At 41.5% G+C, this 23761-nt stretch overlaps 1 protein-coding gene across 1 annotated transcript in view; it reads right to left on the bottom strand.

Annotated features, from left to right (window-relative positions):
* LOC124150891 (protein HID1-like) overlaps nt 1-23005 on the bottom strand; it is a 32942-nt gene extending 9937 nt beyond the window's left edge. Inside the window, exons 1-14 of the mRNA XM_048392285.1 lie at nt 22987-23005; nt 21565-21692; nt 12389-12602; nt 11458-11567; nt 10633-10677; nt 9903-9956; nt 9368-9536; nt 5671-5728; nt 4557-4782; nt 4003-4059; nt 2816-2956; nt 1175-1265; nt 446-597; nt 142-220 (exon numbers count right to left, since the gene is read on the bottom strand). Of these exons, the coding sequence (XP_048248242.1) occupies nt 142-220; nt 446-597; nt 1175-1265; nt 2816-2956; nt 4003-4059; nt 4557-4782; nt 5671-5728; nt 9368-9536; nt 9903-9956; nt 10633-10677; nt 11458-11567; nt 12389-12602; nt 21565-21630 (1462 nt within the window). The 5' untranslated portion in view covers nt 21631-21692; nt 22987-23005. The remainder of the gene's footprint in view (nt 1-141; nt 221-445; nt 598-1174; nt 1266-2815; nt 2957-4002; nt 4060-4556; nt 4783-5670; nt 5729-9367; nt 9537-9902; nt 9957-10632; nt 10678-11457; nt 11568-12388; nt 12603-21564; nt 21693-22986) is intronic.
* Between the last annotated feature and the right edge of the window lie 756 nt (nt 23006-23761).

Genomic DNA, 23761 nt, shown 5'->3' with positions numbered 1-23761 from the left:
CCATTTAGTCAAGATACGAGGTCACACATTGTAACCCTTCAACTCTCATTAGTCAACCGCTTATGACAAGCACGAGGTGATTGGCACTCGCTGTTCTGATGGGAGAGGAGCCGATGGACAGGCTACCGACTGGGACATTACCATTGACAATGATAGTGAGGAGACAGTCAAACAGGGGCTGCAGTCTCTGATGCCCTGTAGTGATGATCTTGTGGAAAACCTGCATAAAATAAACAGGGGATAATAACAATAGCTGTTAGATTACGTTTGTGAGGAGTCAGTGGGGCCTTCATCATCGGCCATAATCAGTATTCCAATCATCTTACCATGGTTACTATTTTGGGTGTTTATAACATCGCATGTCGAAGTAGGTCAATTTATGATGTGAAATCTGAAGATATTACAGTCAAGATGGCTTCCATGTTATAACAAAATCCCAACTCACAATGACGAGGAAGTCAGCATGAGTGCCGGTGAAGACTGGAATATCCATGGGCACTCTCACAGTGTAGGGCTTATTGAGACGCACACCGAAGTTCCTCTCTCCACTCAACAACAGCAGGATGAACACGCCGATGTGCATCAGGCCAACACGAGCTGCACAGGAAGATGCATCATTCACTTAGCAATAAAAGTACATTTGTATCTAAAACATTAGGAGCTTCGGTTGCCCTGTAGTCAGAAAGCGGTTTCCTAACTTTGTTAAAACAATGTAAAAAGTTATTATGTGCTTTTCTGATTGTGACTGAATTTAATGGATCAATTACTAGCAATAACTTTCTTATGATTTTCATTAAATAACATTTTTTGTTCAAAAGATCATCATTTACATGGACAAACAAAACCTGCAAAATAGGGAAAAACAACAGATCTGGCCTTAAAGCTGACAAATGTATTTTGCTGTGCCATGTTTGCACTCTCTTGATGTGTGAGTGAGTGATTCTTACATTGTTTGTTTGTTTGTTGTTTAATGCCGCACTCAGCAATTTTCCAGCTATCTGGACCAGACAATCCAGTGATTGACATTATTAGCATCGATCAACGCAAATGGGATATGATGACATGCATCAACCAAGTCAGCGAGCCTGACCACCCAATCCCGTTAGTCGCCTCTTACAACAAGCATGGGTTGCTGAAGAGCTATTCTACCCCTGATCACGGAGTCGATTCTTACATTGATCTGCCCTGGCATCATTGAGGAAGTAGAGGATAGGTACAAGGATGTCCAACACATCACTGCTCTTCAACACATAGAACATGAACTTCTGCAATAAATCACACCAACATCTTAATTAGACACTGGAACCATCCCAACATTCAGGACTTTAGTTAGTATATTAAAATGCAGTCAGATGTTCTCATTATTGGGGCAGCCTGCAATATATTGTTGTTATTAGAACTGTTTTATCACTAGGATGACATTGTGGACATTGGGGCAGCCTGCAATGTATAAGTCTGGAACATGCACTGGATGAGAGTGATTGCAATATATTGTTGTTATTAGAACTGTCTTATCACTAGGATGACATTGTGGACATTGGGTCAGCCTGCAATGTATAAGTCTGGAACATGCACTGGATGAGAGTGATTGCAATATAGTGTTGTTATTAGAACTGTTTTATCACTAAGATGACATTGTGGACATTGGGGCAGCCTGCAATGTATAAGTCTGGAACATGCACTGGATGAGAGTGACGTTGTGGAATGGTGTCAAGTTCATGGCTGAGAAATAATCTACACCTGTACCGGTAGTCATGCAGCCATACAATGCTGTCTACAGTAAACAGGCAGGTAAAGAAACAGTGTGTGAGGAAGATGAGTCAAATGCTGCTTTGAACAGTATTTAGAAACATTATGGCGTGTCAGCTTAATGTTGTTACATGACAGTGTATTTTATTGTTTAACAATGATTGTAACTGTGTTACATTGTTTCTGTTGAGATTCGGTCGACGCTTGTTGCATTGTGTTTGGACAGTGATTAGTTATCAGGAATGTAGTGCTATTTAATTTTAGGCAGTTGTCAGGAAGTTGCTATATTTAGATGCTAGTGTGCTGTTTAAACTTCCTGTCAGTATATCGCTGACGGTGATAGTGTGTTATGGAAACATATGGAATGTTCTAGTACCGTTAGACTGGTGAGGGCACTGTGTAGAAGTTTCCAGCAGCTAGTTAGACTGTATCGAAAGTGGGACAAGAGCATGTTTACACATCTCTCACACAATTCATCACATCAAGACCAGTTTTCGTGTGAGGATCACTCATCATTCCTGATTCCCTGCTTAGCCCATCTAGGAAGCTTGACCAACGTTGCCACGGGGTGTATATACTATTTTCACTTACTCATGTTATCACCATTGCATTTCTGTATTTGACACTGACCCCTGCCATCTTATTATATACTGTCATTGTATATTGTACAACTCTGTTTTGTACTGCCATAATTGTTGTGCTGTAATTAGTGTTGATTTGTAAATCTAGTTAATTTTGTAATACAACTGTTAATTGTATACCATTTGTTGGATGGTTGTTGGTTTCACACGAAGTTCTTTTACGTACAGGTTTCTGGGTTAACATATTGTTTCAATTTGGGAATTGACAAGTAACAATGCCAAAGTAAAGCCCAAAGTCACATTATACATCTTCTGCTTTGGTGAAAGCCATGAATACATGACAGATGAGGGATTATTATCAGGGCAAAGGGATTTGCACTACAATTAGCAGATCCTGGCATGGCTAAGGGATGCAACTCAGTACAGCTAGTTGTGGTGTGGAGAAAGTGTGTTAGAGAATATCCGGTAGAAGTGTGGAGTTCTACCTTGTTGATGTCACACATCTTCCAGAACAACACCAGCAGCTCCTGGTGGAACTGTATCTTCTTGGAGGATCCAGGGAGGTACGTCTGCTGCAGTGGGTTGTTCAACAGACGGGTGATGCCGCGCAGAATGAAGGAGAAGTCCTGAAGGAAGACACAGAGGAAGTAAGCAAAAATGTTTGAGACTGTATTAATCATTTCGCATTCTGCTTCATGACAGCAGATACTGGATCATGACGACAGCACTGAGATACTGGATCATGACAACAGCACTGAGATACTGGATCATGACAACAGCACTGAGATACTGGATCATGACATCATCACTGAGATACTGGATCATGACAACAGCACTGAGAAATTGGACCATGATGACAGCACTGAGATACTGGATCATGACGACAGCACTGAGATACTGGATCATGACAACAGTACTGAGAAACTGGATCATGACGACAGCACTGAGATACTGGATCATGACGACAGCACTGAGAAACTGGATCATGACAACAGCACTGAGATACTGGATCATGACGACAGCACTGAGATACTGGATCATGACGACAGCACTGAGATACTGGACCATGAAGTCATCACTGAGATACTGGATCATGACGACAGCACTGAGATACTGGATCATGACGACAGCACTGAGATACTGGATCATGACGACAGCACTGAGATACTGGATCATGACAACAGCACTGAGATACTGGATCATGACGACAGCACTGAGATACTGCATCATGACGACAGCACTGAGATAATGGATCATGACGACAGCACTGAGATACTGGATCATGACGACAGCACTGAGATACTGGATCATGACGACAGCACTGAGATACTGGATCATGACGACAGCACTGAGATACTGGATCATGACAACAGCACTGAGATACTGCATCATGACGACAGCACTGATATACTGGATCATGACGACAGCACTGAGATACTGGATCATGACAACAGCACTGAGATACTGAATCATGACGACAGCACTGAGATACTGGATCATGACGACCGCACTGAGATACTGGACCATGAAGACAGCACTGAGATACTGGATCATGTACAGGAGATTACTTTGTTAACACACTGTTTACAATAATATTGTTCCAAACTATGTACAATTAATGCTGTTTCGTGCTACAGGGTGAGACACATGCTGGACTGTTGACACGACTCACCTCTTCTCTGTGTATTCTGGATAGGTAGTTAACAAACAAGTTGTCAGGGCCTCCAGCCTGTAAAGTGAATACAAACATTACTAATGTTACAGCCGTATCGCATGTCTTCCTACCTTCACTTTTAGTGACACTACAGCCAATGACCATCAGTCAAAGAACAGCCAATCACTTTCCTTGATTCTACAGCCAATCACATTCCTTGATTCTACAGCCAATCACTTTCCTTTATTCTAAAGCCATTCTGTGACATAAACTTGCACAGCCATCAATTTCAGGTCACAATTGGCATCACCAATGGCTTTCTGTGACATAACTACCAAATGCCACAGCCAATCCCTTTCTTTGACACAAATGCCACAGCCAATCATTTTCTTTGACACAACTACAACAGCCAATCACTTTCTGTGACACAACTACAACAGCCAATCACTTTCTGTGACAAAACTGCCACAGCCAATCAAACAAAATCCACAGCAAGGCCAAAGGAGTCTTTCAAAACTTTACATATCCTAGTTACAGCGGACATTCAAGTCATGACCTAGAGGAAGTCTTACATCACTGGACTGCTCCATGGCTGTTCCACCACTCGTTCCATCGACAGAGACGTTCTGGTTGCTGCCAGCCTCGTTTTCCAAGGTAACACAGAGGACCTGCAGGGCTATCTCCACCAGTCCCTCGCGGTGGTCAGCGAACATCAGGTGGTTGTAGGGCACCCCATAACCCACTGGGTCATAGGCTGCCACCATGTTGAGCAGGGACGTAAACAGAGGCAGGGCATGTCTGGAACAACAAGACGCATGTAGCAAATAGGATTACAGCATGTCGCCTTCCACCTATTTCATCTCCACTTCTGATAAAGTATAGGTGAGGTGAGGTGAGGTGAGGTGAGGTGAGGTGAGGTGAGGTGAGGTGAGGTGAGGAGAGGAGAGGAGAGGAGAGGAGAGGAGAGGAGAGGAGAGGAGAGGAGAGGAGAGGAGAGGCGAGGCGAGGCGAGGTGAGGTGAAATGGGGTTTAATGTCACGTCCAAGATTATAGCACTGATATAGCGACGTGCATGCCAGATGTGTGTGTATGGGTGTGTGTGTATGGGTGTGTGTGTTTGTGTGGCTGCTTGTACTAGTCCAGACTGATGTCTATTAAAGTGCTAGCACACTGAGATACCATGCCGCATTTTAACATGATGAATACCCCACTCAGTATACTGACTCTGAGCCGACCAGTCCTTGTTTTAGCCCCTTAATGCTGAGCACCTGACAGGGTAACAACAAGTACCATCTTTTTGGCATGACGCGGCCGGGGATCGAACCCTGGACCTTCCACTTCGTGCGGATGCTCTACCACTAGATTCCACATATAACCCATACCAAATAACAACATCTCCATCTTGAGGTTAGAATAGGTCCCCAATAACCATTGTACTCTGATGGCATGTGACATTGCTCATTATATCAATCACTGGTTTGTCTGGCTCAGACTGGATTATTTGTAGGCTGCCATCACATAGCTGGAATACTGCGGTTCCATCTACACTTTGAAAACTATTTTATAAAACTGTTGTACAAGGTGAGAGATTCTCTGTACATTAAAGCTCACCAAATGTTATCATTAAAACAGAGATTTTCTGTCATTATTCAACAGTGAATCAGACACTGCTGATCTGTAATGTACCTGTTTTCTGTGGAGGTGAAAAAATGAATCCACTGATTTGGTTGACTGTGCGCATCAGCTGAAATGGAAGAAATCAGAGTTGTCAAAGTAATTTGTAACCAGCCTGAACTCTAACAGAGCAAGGTTAAGGAATGATTCAGTTGAATGACATCTTATCAAAATTGAATTCAATGGTTAATCACAGGAATAGTCTGATTTGTATACACATCAAATGAGCCAATACCAGTGACCTGTGCAGGTACATGGTCTCTGAGAAGCATGTCACTGTGATCGACCTATAGGGGGAAGGTATGGTCTCTGAGAAGTATGTCACTGTGACCTACCTATAGGGGGAAGGTACATGGTATTGGAGAAACATGTCACTGTGACCTATCTCTGGGGGGCAGGTACATGGTATTGGAGAAGCATGTCACTATGACCTATCTATGGGGGGCAGGCACATGGTATTGGAGAAGGTACATTGGGGCAGGTACATGGTATTGGAGAAACATGTCACTGTGACCTAACTATAGGGGGCAGGTACATTGTCTTGGAGAAGCATGTCACTGTGACCTACCTATAGGGGGAAGGTATGGTCTCTGAGAAGTATGTCACTGTTACCTACCTATGGGGGGCAGGTACATGGTATTGGAGAAACATGTCACTGTGACCTAACTGTAGGGGGAAGGTATGGTCTCTGAAAAGTATGTCACTGTGACCTACCTATAGGGGGAAGGTATGGTCTCTGAGAAGCATGTCAGTGTGACCTACCTATGGGGGGCAGGTACATGGTATTGGAGAAACATGTCACTGTGACCTAACTATAGGGGGCAGGTACATTGTCTTGGAGAAGCATGTCACTGTGACCTACCTATAGGGGGAAGGTATGGTCTCTGAGAAGTATGTCACTGTTACTTACCTATGGGGGGCAGGTACATGGTATTGGAGAAACATGTCACTGTGACCTAACTATAGGGGGAAGGTATGGTCTCTGAGAAGTATGTCACTGTGATCGACCTATAGGCGGGCAGGTACATGGTATTGGAGAAGCATGTCACTGTGATCGACCTATAGGCGGGCAGGTACATGGTCTCTGAGAAGCATGTCAGTGTGACCTACCTATGGGGGGCAGGTACATTGTCTTGGAGAAGCATGTCACTGTGACCTACCTATAGGGGGAAGGTATGGTCTCTGAGAAGTATGTCACTGTTACCTACCTATGGGGGGCAGGTACATGGTCTCTGAGAAGCATGTCAGTGTGACCTACCTATCGGGGGCAGGTACATGGTATTGGAGAAACATGTCACTGTGACCTAACTATAGGGGGCAGGTACATTGTCTTGGAGAAGCATGTCACTGTGACCTACCTATAGGGGGAAGGTATGGTCTCTGAGAAGTATGTCACTGTTACCTACCTATGGGGGGAAGGTACATGGTCTCTGAAAAGCATGTCAGTGTGACCTACCTATTGGGGGCAGGTACATTGTCTTGGAGAAGCATGTCACTGTGACCTACCTATAGGGGGAAGGTATGGTCTCTGAAAAGCATGTCAGTGTGACCTACCTATTGGGGGCAGGTACATTGTCTTGGAGAAGCATGTCACTGTGACCTACCTATAGGGGGAAGGTATGGTCTCTGAGAAGTATGTCACTGTTACCTACCTATGGGGGGAAGGTACATGGTCTCTGAGAAGCATGTCAGTGTGACCTACCTATTGGGGGCAGGTACATTGTCTTGGAGAAGCATGTCACTGTGACCTACCTATAGGGGGAAGGTATGGTCTCTGAGAAGTATGTCACTGTTACCTACCTATGGGGGGAAGGTACATGGTCTCTGAGAAGCATGTCAGTGTGACCTACCTATTGGGGGCAGGTACATGGTATTGGAGAAACATGTCACTGTGACCTAACTGTAGGGGGAAGGTATGGTCTCGGAAAAGTATGTCACTGTGACCTACCTATAGGGGGAAGGTATGGTCTCTGAGAAGCATGTCAGTGTGACCTACCTATGGGGGGCAGGTACATTGTCTTGGAGAAGCATGTCACTGTGACCTACCTATAGGGGGAAGTTATGGTCTCTGAGAAGTATGTCACTGTTACTTACCTATGGGGGGCAGGTACATGGTATTGGAGAAACATGTCACTGTGACCTAACTATAGGGGGAAGTTATGGTCTCTGAGAAGTATGTCACTGTGACCTACCTATGGGGGGCAGGTACATGGTATTGGAGAAACATGTCACTGTGATCGACCTATAGGCGGGCAGGTACATGGTCTCTGAGAAGCATGTCAGTGTGACCTACCTATTGGGGGCAGGTACATGGTATTGGAGAAACATGTCACTGTGACCTAACTGTAGGGGGAAGGTATGGTCTCGGAAAAGTATGTCACTGTGACCTACCTATAGGGGGAAGGTATGGTCTCTGAGAAGCATGTCAGTGTGACCTACCTATGGGGGGCAGGTACATTGTCTTGGAGAAGCATGTCACTGTGACCTACCTATAGGGGGAAGTTATGGTCTCTGAGAAGTATGTCACTGTTACTTACCTATGGGGGGCAGGTACATGGTATTGGAGAAACATGTCACTGTGACCTAACTATAGGGGGAAGTTATGGTCTCTGAGAAGTATGTCACTGTGACCTACCTATGGGGGGCAGGTACATGGTATTGGAGAAACATGTCACTGTGATCGACCTATAGGCGGGCAGGTACATGGTCTCTGAGAAGCATGTCAGTGTGACCTACCTATGGGGGGCAGGTACATGGTATTGGAGAAACATGTCACTGTGACCTAACTATAGGGGGCAGGTACATTGTCTTGGAGAAGCATGTCACTGTGACCTACCTATAGGGGGAAGGTATGGTCTCTGAGAAGTATGTCACTGTTACCTACCTATGGGGGGCAGGTACATGGTCTCTGAGAAGCATGTCAGTGTGACCTACCTATGGGGGGCAGGTACATGGTATTGGAGAAACATGTCACTGTGACCTAACTATAGGGGGCAGGTACATTGTCTTGGAGAAGCATGTCACTGTGACCTACCTATAGGGGGAAGGTATGGTCTCTGAGAAGCATGTCAGTGTGACCTACCTATGGGGGGCAGGTACATGGTATTGGAGAAACATGTCACTGTGACCTAACTATAGGGGGCAGGTACATTGTCTTGGAGAAGCATGTCACTGTGACCTACCTATAGGGGGAAGGTATGGTCTCTGAGAAGTATGTCACTGTTACCTACCTATGGGGGGAAGGTACATGGTCTCTGAGAAGCATGTCAGTGTGACCTACCTATGGGGGGCAGGTACATGGTAGTGGAGAAACATGTCACTATGACCTATCTATGGGGGGCAGGCACATGGTATTGGAGAAGGTACATTGGGGCAGGTACATGGTATTGGAGAAACATGTCACTGTGACCTACCTATGGGGGGCAGGTACATGATATTGGAGAAACATGTCACTGTGACCTAACTATAGGGGGCAGGTACATTGTCTTGGAGAAACATGTCACTGCGACCTAACTATAGGGGGAAGGTATGGTCTCTGAGAAGTATGTCAGTGTGACCTACCTATGGGGGGCAGGTACATGGTATTGGAGAAACATGTCACTGTGACCTAACTATAGAGGGCAGGTACATTGTCTTGGAGAAGCATGTCACTGTGACCTACCTATAGGGGGAAGTGATGGTCTCTGAGAAGCATGTCACTGTGACCTACCTATGGGGGGCAGGTACATGGTCTCAGAGAAGCATGTCAGCATAAGCTTGAGTATCTCTGTGCGGTTGATGTCATGGTTGTTGTTGTGTGCAGGTGAGTGGGCGTATCCCACTCCAGCTTCCCAGATGTACTCGCAGCTGTCGATAGACGCCATGTCTTCAGGATTGTCCTATGACAGATGCGTTGTCATGGTAACAGTTGGAAGAGTAGGATCATATCACTGCATATCAACATTCAATTCAGTATATGCCAAATACCAAGGAACAAATGTGATCAGATATTTTTACCATAATTGATAATAAAATACACAATCATGTTCATAGCTTCTGGGAATCCTCTGAAAATATTGGTACAGACAGATATCTTTTCATGTGTGACTGATGTTGATGCTACAGAAACTAGAACATGGTTTTCTCTCAGTATTTGGGTTGAAAAGCTTTGGATTCAGCCTTCAACATGTTCAAATCACAGCAGCAGTTGCTGTGAAGTGACAGCTGACAGGGTTCTATAATTCAGCAAGTGCGGGGTTACTTACTGGGCCTGACTTTCTGTTTGTTGACACGGAGAAGTCTGGACAGAACAGCAGATCCTGGGTAGAAACAAATATGGCCGTCAGTTAAACATGACAGAGGAATAGCGATCCCATTTGGCTCGATATAAAATATTGCGTCCTAAACCTGTATACTCCCAGGAAAACAACAATCTATGCAAATAATATCCACTGCGAGTCCCGTATGATATTGGTGTGACAAAACCTCTAAAAATGAAGCATGTATATAACATTTATCTGATTTTTATGTTCTTATATAATCAATGTTATGACAGTTGATGTTTAAATTTATTCAGTCTATCACTAAGTTTTGATATAAACACGGAAATCCCATCTATGACATGCATACAGTATCACACATGCTTTATATTCTATTTCTTGTTGGTACAGAGGTCGCCTGTGACCGTGTTTTAATGCTACAAACCCCTAAAATATACTACTGAGAATCACCATGGCTCGTATACACAACCCAAGGTAAGTCAATGGCTGGGACAGGAGAGGCCATGTAACCCTGTGAGTACCCGGGTCCTACTCAGTACCAACCTGACCCGAGTACATGAGTTCCCCATCCCAGCCCTTGTCTGTAGCTTGACTTCAACAAAACTAATCAATCACAAATTCATCATGCTTCTACAGTGGTTTGTATTATAGGAGGTCCTAGGGCCCTTGAAGTCTGCTGCCATACTATTTGGATGTCACGCAGGAAATTACTCACCGAGAGTGCATTCAACAGGGACTGAGCAAGCGGTGGACTCTCATTCTGAAACAAGACAACCAAACAAGCTTCAATATCCTACATTACATTAACTGATTTGATAAGCCATCAGATCTTGCTTTCAATAACTGTTTTCTCATTCAAACATATGTAAAATCAACTGAAAAATCAAATATTCTCATTAAGTGTGGGCATCTAGCTGGTATTATCCGTGATATGCATTCTTTTTATGCTGGTGAAGTGAGGTGAAATGGGGTTTAACTTCATGTTCAAGACTTTTGCACTTACTTAGCAATGTGCGTGACTGCTTGTACTAGTTCGGACTAATTTTTAGGCCGATTCTTTTAGTGCTATGCCACTAAGATACCATGAAACATTTTAACATAGATACCCCACTCTCCAGGCAAGGGCTTTATCAACTAGACCATGGAGGCAGTCAACTTTAAGTTTGTTTGTTTGTTTAGTTGCCTCTTACGACAAGCATAGTCGCCTTTTACGGCATGGGTTGCTGAAGACCTATTCTACCCTGGATCTTCATGGGTCGTCAACTTTAAGTGACTGAGTTGGGTTTAACATTATTTTGAACATCATTTCAGTCATCCCAAGGCATGTAAGCTTAAAGTGGGAGTACAGTGAATATAATAGCAAGGGAGGTTAACATGAGAATGGGCATGAAAATGATGCTGACAATTCAAAGATCAATCACAGGAAATCTGGGATTTGAACCCTGATGAACTCTATACAGTGCACTGCAGCACTGTAACAACCCGGTGACATGTGGTCCAACAAGACAGCGGCAATAAGATACATTTGAGTGTAAGCTACCTCGCCCTCCTCGCTGTGTCCGGGCAGCGTGGACCAGAAGAAGCCCCTCCAGTCAGGGTCCTCAAATATATACGGCAGGATCCTTGTCAGCAGGCGCACACAGTTCAACACTTCAAAATACAAGAGTCCAGTCAGTGCTCAAGCGTAACCTTTTCAACTGGATGTTGTTTCACAATTGTTCTACCATATACCACTATCCAGCCAATTGATAAAAGCTCAAACTTTTATGAAAACCATGGGGGATAATGCATTAATTTAACTGTAAGGCAGTGTTAGGCTTAATCATGCTAAAAGTCAGTACTACATCCTTTTAAGTCTAATACTGATAGCACAACCAAGCCTTTTGGTATCATTTTTGGTTAATTTTAGTAATAATTTGTCACTTGTATTATCATTGCTTACTAGACAAAGTAATCTTTACTTGACATGTGCTTAAACGAGTGCTCAAATTCGTAGACTGTCTTAGGCTGTTGACATCAGGCATATCTGTATATGCTGACTTGCAACTTCAAAGTATATTCTCTCAGGGATTCAATATAAGCTTGTATAGTCTCCCTGATTCTGTCAACCCCTTCTTATAACCAAATATGCAGATCACCCTCTTTCAAATACAAGCTTTGGCAGCATATTACATGCTACTCTATGGTGTGTGTGTGTATGTGTGTTTGGTACTTAACACCGCACTCTGCAATATTCCAGCTATATGACAGTGGTCTGTAAGTAATCAAGTCTGGACCAGACAATCCAGTGATTGATATCATGAGTATCAATCTACGCAATTGGGAAAAGATGACATGCATCAACCAAGTCTGACCACCCAATCCTGTTAGTCGCCTCTTACGACAAGCATGGGCTGCTGAAGACCAATTCTAACCAGGATCGTTACTCTATGGTAGTGGAATGGGACACCAGCGTTATATTTGATGGTCACCTGTCTGTTGTTCTCTTTGGGAGGGGCAACCACTCTCTGCAGCAGCCACCAGCTTCTCCACAGCCTTGTAGCATAATGTGGCTAGATTTGACGGTGACTCCTCCCTCAGCGCTCGTATCTCAGCAGCTGGTATCAGTGTGAACACATCCTGGACACATGTCACGCTGTCCGACCAGAACTGCTCCCAGAAGGCCTCATCATTGGCTTCTATTGGCTGAAATCAAGTGAGACCAAGGATAAGATATGACCTGTCAGAAATTTAAGTACTTGTATAAGTACTAAGATCATGATGTAATACAGTCGAACCTCGTTTTGTGGAAGTTGGATGTGTTAAATTCCCGGGTGTCTGAAACTCATTTGGGAATCCCAAGTATCCAAATTAAGCATAAACTTCCCCTGATGTTTCGAACCCCTATCAACTTGACCTTTTTTCCTCATCCATATGAGGTTTGACTGTATATATGAAACCTTTTTCTTGACACATCCCTGTTCGTGCAGCAATCAATTAACAATTAAATTGAAGTATTCAGATAAGCATATGATCTGGACTAAAACTTATTCATACATTTCCCTATTGTCAGCAATCCTCATCAATAATTAAGCATAATTAAAGCAGCAGCTGTTCAGTTACAGTTAGATAATATTATGGCAATTGGCACCAGTAATGCAGCATTCATAGTAATACAGGCTATTAAACATGCTATAAGTGCATTGTTCATGTTGCTCACTTGAGTTTTGATACTTTTTCAGACATTACAGATACTGATGTTGTTAGCAGCAATCATGGCAATCCTACCATGACAATCTCATACAAGAGGATCCATCAGGAAATGGTTGGTTGGTTGGTTGGTTGGTTGCATTCAGCAATATTCCAGCTATATGACGGCGGTCTGTAAATAATCGAGTCTGGACAAGACAATCCAGTGATTGACATCATGAGCATCGATCCATGCAAAAGGGATCGATGACATGCATCAACCAAGTCAGCAAGCCTGACCACTCGATCCCGTTAGTCGCCTCTTACGACAAGCATAGTTTGCTGAAGACTTATTCTATCCCGGATCTTCACGGGTCCCATCAGGAGATGAAATATTGAACGGTTTTGGAGTTCTGCTCTGAAAACGAGCACTACCCTCATTTTCAGTAATGTTCAACTTGTCGTCATGAGAACATAAAACAATTTAAAAAAACAAATCCCAAATTATCAAACAGCACCAGTTCACCACCAGATTGATCTGTATAGCAAGTTTTATCTAGAAATATTCCATGGTTTGACAGTTCTGTTCCAGTAATGAGCACTACCATCATTTTCAGGAGAAATCATTAATCCACCTTGTCATCATGTGAAAAAAATCCCCAAAAGGCACCAGTTCACCACAAGGCTGATCTGCATAGCAAGTTTCAAAAAGGATTACCGTATTCGACGTAATAAGCGCCCCGCTCTAATAAGCGCCCACTGCGATATTTGCTAATATATTGGCTTGTGAACAATCCCATTTAGCACCCCTTCCGATTGATCAATGTACACAAAACTTATTTATTCGCGTATAATACGTACTCGTGTGTTATATGCATTCTTAATTATGGGCAATTAAATTCTGGAAAAATATATCTGTCGCATATAAACATTTTAGTCTGTCAGCATAAACCACGAAATTTATCTTTCAACTCTGTTTTTCCACCAATATATATTCTAATAGGAGCCCCCTATTTCTAATTTTGAGAGCGCCCTGGGCGCTTATTACGTCGAATACGGTATTACCTGGTTGCAAATTGTAGCCATGTTAGTACCTGTCATTTATCAAGATTAAAACAGTCTACTCTATACCAGACCAAAAGCCATGTGGATGTGGAAATGTGTAATGTTTAGAAGTAAAATGTACTCTTTCAATCTTTTGTAGTCACTTTCTTCTTTTTTTGTAATATGATGTTCAATTATATAAATATGATGTTATTTAAGCACAATGAGGAATAAACTGAATAGAAAATCTTACGCCAAGATTCTTCAAATCGTTTATCATGTTTATATCAAACATAAACCATTTAGCTAGGTCTGTGATAGAGGTATCAAGCCCTAACATGAGAAGCCAAGTGTCTTTAAAGACCCACGACCGATGAGATTTGAGATTGACCACACAACCAAGTTGAACCAACATGTCTGGCTGATGGAACAGCATACCTTCCCTATGCTGTTAGTTTCCTATTCCACATGTCAAACGTATTTTCTGTGGTTGAAAGCTAGACTTTCTTGAGGGATACAGTAACTCCACGGTATTTTCTGCCTAGTTCTAAACATTGCAATTAGTTGCAGAAACAGACAGTATGCAAAGTAAAATGGAATTTGCTGGGTTACGCTGACACCATACCAACACCTGGTCCATGGGAATAAAGCCTGTAATTCATAGTTAGAAAGAACATCAAAGCAATTGAGAGGTGAAACACATATTAAAGTGAACATTGGCCGATTAATATGTGCATATTTAACTACGCTAGACGGATCACAATATCTCATTTACATATCATTGCCACATTATGATTTATTCTTTGTGAATCACCTGTTGTCGTGTGCTTAGAGTGAAATACATTATCGAGGAACACGTGCTAAGAGCAGTATACATTATCCAGAATCACGAGCTAAGAGCGGAATACATTATCAAGAATCTTGTGCTAAAAGCAGAAAACATTATCAAGAATCCTGTGCTAAGAGCAGAATACATTATCAAGAATCCTGTGCTAAGAGCAGAATACATTATCAAGAATCCTGTGCTAAGAGCAGAATACATTATCAAGAATCATGTGCTAAGAGCAGAATACATTATCAAGAATCCTGTGCTAAGAGCAGAATACATTATCAAGAATCCTGTGCTAATAGCAGAATACATTATCAAGAATCATGTGCTAGGAGCAGAATACATTATCAAGAATCTTGTGCTAAGAGCAGAATACATAATCAAGAATCATGTGCTAAGAGCAGAATACATAATCAAGAATCATGTGCTAAGAGCAGAATACATTATCAAGAATCATGTGCTAAGAGCAGAATACATAATCAAGAATCATGTGCTAAGAGCAGAATACATAATCAAGGATCATGTGCTAAGAGCAGAATACATTATAATCAAGGATCATGTGCTAAGAGCAGAATACATTATAATCAAGGATCATGTGCTAAGAGCAGAATACATAATCGAGGATCATGTGCTAGGAGTGGAATACATAATCAACATGATCAAGGATCACATGCTAAGAGTGGAATATATTATCAAGGATCATGTGCTAGGAGTGGAATCAATAATCAAGAATCGCGTGCTGAGAGTGGAATATATTATCAAGGATCATGAGCTAAGAGTGGAATACATTATCGAGGATCACATACTAAGAGTGGAATACATTAATTAACTGTTAAGTGTTGGCTTCCATTTGTCCATCACTATCACCTATCTGCGCTAATTTACTGTTGAATGTTGACTTCCATTTGTCCTCTGCTAATCACTTATCAGCGCCAATTATCTGTTGGCTTCCCTTGTTAAAGTTTCCACCTTTCGTTATCTTATTACTTTTGTTGATCTTATATGTACATATATATGCTCTCTGCCCCACAGCATTCATTCACCTGATGGAGTAAGCATATACTCCGAAACATTGTGTTCCTCATAATAAAGAAGTTGACATCAATTAATTCTCTTCCTTATGTGTATCACCTTAAATGCCTTTTAAAGACTTAGCTAATAGCTATTTAAACAATGTTAAATGACTAACATGATTAATGAATTTGGAATAAAACCAATCAAAATAAATTGACATGGGCATGTAAATCACATACAAAGTCATGTCTGAAGTTTTTGTGAATGACATGGATAAACTTCAAAGCAGAATGTTTTGATTCATTGCAGCTATCAATCATTCAAAAACATCACAATTTGTGATCGCTATACATGAAAGCTGTCAAACATTATACCTATAGATGTTCTACTGTCGCGGTCATATAGTACTCTTTGTACTGTATCATTTAAAACTAAACTGTTATCATTTCACCAACCCTATTTGGCATATATAAAGATTATGATTGTTTGTTAATTTACCTTGTCAAACTCTTCATGTATGCCTGTCAAGGTGAACATTCTACAAAATGTCAAGATGACCTACACATCGTCATTTCATTACTTGTTTTTGGTTTGAGAAAGTTACATGGGGATGAGTAGTAGTTGTAAGATGTAATCAAACCTTTAAAAGAAACTTGTTTGTCTCACATATGTATATTGAAATGCATACATACGAAATACATAAATAATTATGAAAATATTTTTAAAACATTCCTAACTGTAAATTATTACACTAAATATGTTTATGTTATTTGGCAACAATCATAAGAGGGAGCCAGACCCAGACTGGTTTACCCAAACTAGAGAGAGTGAGTGAGTGGGGTTTAACGCCGCTTTGAACATTATTCCAGTTATATCACGGCGTGTCAGCTTAATGTGGGAGGAAAGCCCGAAGTGATGCAGGTCTCAGATGTTTATTCCTTCGGTGAAACCCACGAGTACGGGTATGGTGCTGTCAAACCTAGAAACATAATCGGGGCGAACTGTGATTTGAACCCACAATTAAAGGTTGTGGCCCAAGGGACGACTGGGAAACCCATGCCCCTTACCTGAACTAGACCACTTGCGCCTCTCGCCAGTGCAGCCGCTACGAGGTGAAGGGCAGGTACCAGTCTAGCCCTCTCTGACTTATTTCCCCATACAGCATTTAGATGCAGTGAAACGTTGATCCACTTCCGTGAAAAGGCATCACCATGTCGAGAGGATGGGGACAGGCCTATAGCATATCACTATGCGGGAAACGTTGACCCAGTGTCCATGTAGCAAGATATTAACACTTTTGGATAGTGTGAATAATTGACGTGTCAGGCTACAGGAGTAAACATGCTCCCATTAGGGAGGTAACTCTCATAGAGAAGTATGGTTTATGGTTTAAAAAAACCAAATGCACTCACAACCTTATGGGTTTCAATTTTTACAATATCTGCACGTCTCCACCGATCTACTTCATTATGAAAGAATATTACATCAATGTAGCTATTACTTTAAAAAGATTAATAATGAAAAAAATATTATTAACAATGTCAACAGTATCATGTATCATGATGTATACCACTATGATTGTGTCAACTTAATACCCCATGTTTTCCTTGAAAACAATAACAGATGTTTCAGGAAGGCATAGTTGTGAAAACAAATTACCAGGTTTGTTTTCACAATATGTTTGTTTTCTGCTTTTATCATGTTTATATTACATGAATATTTAAACTGAAAAGTGCCATATTCTCATTCCTGATACTGAAGGAACCACATGCAAATTACAATTTGTTTTATCTTCTGGGTTACATGTGCTCTTTATGACAGTATAGTTACCTGCATCAATAGGTAGGTATGCTACAAAATGTCTTTGCACCATGTTGATCCTCTGGATCAAAGTTATCTCATGACCTTTATATTCTGATTTACTGAATTAAGCACCCTGCCCCAATAAGCACCCTGTGACTGACTGCTAGATCAATCTGCAATCTGCATCACCTGATGAAGGGGCAGATAGCCCTGAAACATGATCATGGTCGTTACACATAAACAGTTTCATGTCCTTGTTTGCCCAAACTTCAAAATGCCCATCCAAGACTTAACCATCTTTAAAACCAATCAGCAAGTTATCTGTTTAAGCATCCTATACTATGTCCATAAGAAGGGCAACTAGAATAATGACAGATTGGAGAGTTCTTATCATGATTATAAGTGTTCAATATTAACAGTTGCAAAGTAATTCAATGTAGTTGGACACTGCTTACTGAATCAATAGTGCACACGAGGAAAGGTAAACATAATATCAACGTGATTGCTGTATCAGGGTTGTCACATGATTACATATGAGAAAGTGAGATATGACAATACTGGACACAGCACTTTCCAAATGCTTACCAAATGCGAGATGCATTTAAAGTTTACAATTGCCTTGTCTAGTAGTGAGTGAGTATGGTTTTACGCCGCTTTTAGCAATATTCCAGCAATATCACGGCGGGGGACACCAGAAATGGGCTTCACACGTTGTACCCATGTCGGGAATCGAACCAGGGTCTTCGGTGTGACAAGTTACAACTTAACTACTAGGCTACCCGACCGCCCCTCCTTGTCTAGTAGTTAGTGAGTGCGTGAGTGAGTATGGTTTTACGCCGCTTTTAGCAATATTCCAGCAATATCACGGCGGGGGACACCAGAAATGGGCTTCACACGTTGTACCCATGTCAGGAATCGAACCAGGGTCTTCGGCGTGACGAGTTACAACTTAACTACTAGGCTACCCGACCGCCCCTCCTTGTCTAGTAGTTAGTGAGTGCGTGAGTGAGTATGGTTTTACGCCGCTTTTAGCAATATTCCAGCAATATCACGGCGGGGGACACCAGAAATGGGCTTCACACGGGAATCGAACCTGGGTCTTCGGCGTGACGAATTACACCTTAACCACTAGGCTACCCGACCGCCCCTCCTTGTCTAGTAACCTACAATCACAACAATAGAGAAATTTCATCAAAAGCCATTTGTCCCTTGCATAGCAAAAAATCTCTCATGAATAACCATGTATACATACATATATTTTGTGTAGGGAAATTGTCACTCACTCACCAAAAGCATTCTGACAAATGTTAAACATAACATATGCAGAGTTCCAGATAACTTTTTGAGCAATTGAGTTTTTACTCTAGGGTTTCTATTTTAATTGGGTTATTACATTTTTCATTGGGTAACCAATACTTTTTCACACAGATATTCATAACTCTATTGGGTTTTTCCCTCAAAGAGTAAACATTTTAAGATTTAAAAATAATAATAATGTTTGAGATGTATATAACCATGGTAACTGTTCTACATGTTCTAAGTATATAGGCTTGACTCAGAAAGTAAATTAGCTTGTGACCATGGTGACTGTGTTTCGGAAATTAGCTCCTTTGTACGCATGCTGAAAAATCTTCTTTGGGTATTTACTCGTGCTTTTTTTATACATTTGGAGTTTTTCAGTTAATTCATGCGTTTCTGTACGCAAGTTAATTGAAATTATTTGGGTTTTGAATATTTGGGGTGGGGTGGGGGGTATTTTACGCAAATACGCTGCTTATCTGTAGATGGTACCATCTATTCGGCAAGTCAAACTTACTTTTCATGCTAATAGTATTCAACCGCAAAGGAGCCTAAACTGGAGGCGTCATTGAGCACTCCATAACAAATTAAACATGATTGGATTCTTGCATTCAGTTTTAGTCAACAGTTTCTATTTAGAACATAATTTCTTTAGTTGTGTCGACAGAAATGTTGCAATGAAAGAAACAATGCAACATAATAAATACACATTTGATTGCACAGCACTAGACAATGTAGATGTTGTTCACTGCTATTGGAAATTCTTCAAAAACAGTTGAAGCTATACAAAATCTTTCATTTCAAATGTTTCACCATGTTCACATGCATCAGTTTAACTGGTATTCCTACCTCCTCCCTATCATAAGTTCCTGTCCAGTGCATAATACCTCCATTCTAGAATGATAAATAACCTGGACCCATCCATTGCCATAGCTCCGTTCCAGATGTGATTTCGCCAACTCCATTTCTCTAATCACTAATTTTGCAAAGAATTTCTCTTGCCTATGATCTTGAAATCAACAGCTAATAAAACTGCTTAATCTGAACACAACTTTGGCATAGATCCACAATGCAAATCCCTTTTTCCTCCAAAAGAACCCTTGTCATATTTAACCAGAAGAATGTTATAAATGAATTACAGCTGAAAGAGATGATGCCTGAGCATTAACACTGGAGGAGGGATGTACATACTCATCATGCCAATGCCACCAAACGTTTTGGTATTAACAATATCATGACATATCAGAAAATCTGCATTGTGAATGGTTTGCCAGCAAAATTTGCTCTAAGTAACACCAGATACAGACTTGCAAATAGCCAATACCGCTAGTTAACATGTCCATTCAACAATTAACATCAGTTTTATTCTGTATGTCACTGATTGGGGATATGGATCAAAACTTTGATTAACATGATTAAAGATTACAGATCGGAAACACAAACAGGCAGTGTTTTGTGTGGGCTGTCATCTTGTTTCCAAAATACGTACTGGCTATTGTTTTCGACCTGGAATCTGTATTCAAAGTTCACTTTCCTTGAAACAAAACATTGGTAGTAACTTGCAGGGAGGTAATTAAAGAAGAGATTGGAATTTAGATTTTACAAACATTTTTATGTTTTGCACTCAGAAGCGTGCTTTAAATTCTGACAGCATACATTTGCAGACTTTTCTAACGGTATGATACAAAAAAAATAACACTGAACAATGAACAGAGGTGATACAATAACCACAGCTGACAATACCACATAATCTGATAGTCCCATGTACCTGACACATTTTAACCATTTTCACAAACAAAATAATCCAGTTTGACAATGCTGACTAAAAATGTTCACATTAATCTAAATTTATGCAACTATTCTAAACATTTCACACATGCACACATATATCAGTAATTATTAAACATTGCCCATTAAGATTACTGTGCTATCCTGCGACTGATCAGCTAAGCAGTATTTGGCGACAGATGTCTTATAATCTCTGGGTGGCTACAAGCTGGCTGAATAGAGCTAGAGAGGGAGTGGGGGAAAAGTAGAAAATTTAAAGGATTAAGGACTATCTACCTTTTAATGATCCGTTTCAGATTCTGTTCACAGTAAAAAAAATCTGGGCGTCCAAGTCAAGAACATGCTGTACAACTGTTTTCATTTCATGCCATTGTTATTGTAGCGATAGTCAATCTTACATCTTGTGTGAACTAACTTCTCCACAAGAAATAACTATTATTTGACAGAGAATCTCATCTGTCATCGAGAGTTTTAACTAAATTTGTAACAAACGAAAATAATGCTGACAATTAATTCGCTCTTTGTGAATGTACCCTTCCCCTAGTTCGCTGCATAATGAGCAGTGTTGACATGCAAGCAGGGCCAACGTAGAAATTGTCAACGTAACACATGCAAGTTCTTCTTTTGTAAACACTTGCCTGGAATGCGATTTTCAAGAAAGTCGCAGTCAGATAGACTACGAATAAACTATTGTAACATTACCTGTGTCTTTGTGGTCAGCTGAATGACAGCTTTCCTGAAATTTAGTTTTGTGTCTGTATTCCCCATTCTGACTGCAGTTCCAGCAGCCGATTCCAAACAGGAAGTACGTCAACGATCGTTAACGCCATCTATTAAATAATTTATTTCAAGTTAGATAACTCTTCATTGCAAAATAAAGTGATAGAAGCATACGTATAATAACTTTGAACTAAACATAGACAAAGCCCAAAGTATTTATCTATGCAAAAAAGTATGTTTTGTTTTATGTTTGATTACCGCGGTATAAGATAATATTTCACTTTTCACCCAATAAGCATTTGACTCAGTTATTTAAGATATTCTACACTGCGTTTTATTTTCACTTACTGCGATACAGACACGTGTTCTTTATCATGTGCTTAGCGCTAAGGTGACCGTAACACCCAGACCTTAATACAGACTTACGACAGTCGTAGCGCTAATGCTGTTTTGTACAACGGCACCCTGGAAGTTTAGCGTACTTTCACATGTGTCCCACGTGCACCACGCATACTGCGTTCTATCCTGGCAGTGCCACAAGGGAGATGTTTACCTTATCGTGTGCCTCACGTGCATCATGGACATTGTGTCTTAACCTTGCATTGCCACACGGGAGATGTTTACCTTATCGTGTGGTTCACGTGCATCATGGACATTGCGTTCTAACCTAGCAGTGCCACACGGGAGATATTTACCTTAGAATGTGCCTCGCGTGCATCATGGACATTGTGTTCTAACCTAGCATTACCACATGCGAGATGTTTACCTTATCGTGTGCCTCACGTGCATCATGGACATTGTGTCCTAACTTAGCATTACCACATGCGAGATGTTTACCTTATCGTGTGCCTCACGTGCATCATGGACATTGTGTCCTAACTTAGCATTACCACACGGGAGATGTTTACCTTATCGTGTGCCTCACGTGCGTCATGGACATTGCGTTCTAAACCTAGAATTACCACACGGTAGATATTTACCTCATCGTGTGCCTCGCGTGCGTCATGGCAATCGTTTACCGCCACGTGTGCCCCACGTGCAATATATACACTCAACCCAGGCATTGATAGTCAAAGGTGCGATTTTGGCCTACACGCATCACCAAAATTCTCACTGAGCAAGGGGGCCATTTTGTTGGTTTTAATGTTTCAACTGTCATAAACGTCATGCGAGAGTGGGTGCACTTGTGGTCACATTCGTTGTGCAGAGCTGCGTCCCACAGGCGAGTCAGGATCTAAAATACATAGCTGAATATGATCCTCGATTTGTCAGCACCAAACACGTCCTTGTGGTTTCACTAAGACTTAAGTCGAAGACCCATGATCACGTGATCACGTGGGGTTTCCATCCAACCTGGAGCTAACATACCGTAGTTCAAAACGGCATTAAAACAAACTCACTCACGTGAGACCCGCGAAGATTCGGGAAGAGAAGAGGTCTTCAGCAATCCATGCTTGCCGTAAGAGGCGACCATGCTGGTGATCAGGCTCGCTGACTTGGTTGATGCAGCATGTCATCGTGTGCCAATTATGTAGATCGATGCTGATGATGTCAATCACTGTATTGTCTGGCCCAGACCCGTCATATAGCTGGACTATTTCTGAGTGCGGCGTTAAGCAGCAAACAAATAAAACACCTGTAACCTGTAACTAACATGTCGTGGTATAACTCAAAACGGCGGTAAAACAAACCCACCAACTCACTCTTAGGAACGTTGCGTTTACGTTGCGTTTACCACCAAACTTTACCATAACATATAAGGAATGCATCACTGACACTGGTTCGTCTTCACTGTTCCCTGTACATGCACGTTCCTTCACCCGTAAATCCATCAGTCTTCTACATCAATTTAGACTGTCACTGTGCAGAATTTCTGTCAGTATGTGGTCATCAGAAATAACACATGTGCCTTAATGACATAATTACAAAAGAATAGGTGTACACGTGTGGGGTGGGGGTTGGTGGGTTGGAGGGGGTTGGAGGGGGTTGGAGACTTTCGACATGACTAGACCCCATCTTACTGAGGGACACATGGAGAGAGCCACAGATATGAATCTTTATTTTTTTAGATTAATCAACATATTTTATTTATAACCAAGACTGGTCCTTATTTACACTGGAAGGAATATTTTTTTGAAAAAGGATGATTTTGCTCCATTGTTTGGTGTCCGTGTATGGT

Source organism: Haliotis rufescens, unplaced genomic scaffold, assembly GCF_023055435.1.
Source record: "Haliotis rufescens isolate VD_foot unplaced genomic scaffold, xgHalRufe1.0.p SCAF_11, whole genome shotgun sequence".
Taxonomy (NCBI): domain Eukaryota; kingdom Metazoa; phylum Mollusca; class Gastropoda; order Lepetellida; family Haliotidae; genus Haliotis; species Haliotis rufescens.
Note: the sequence above shows the minus strand (reverse complement) of the source record. Positions and strands in the feature narration are given on the sequence as shown.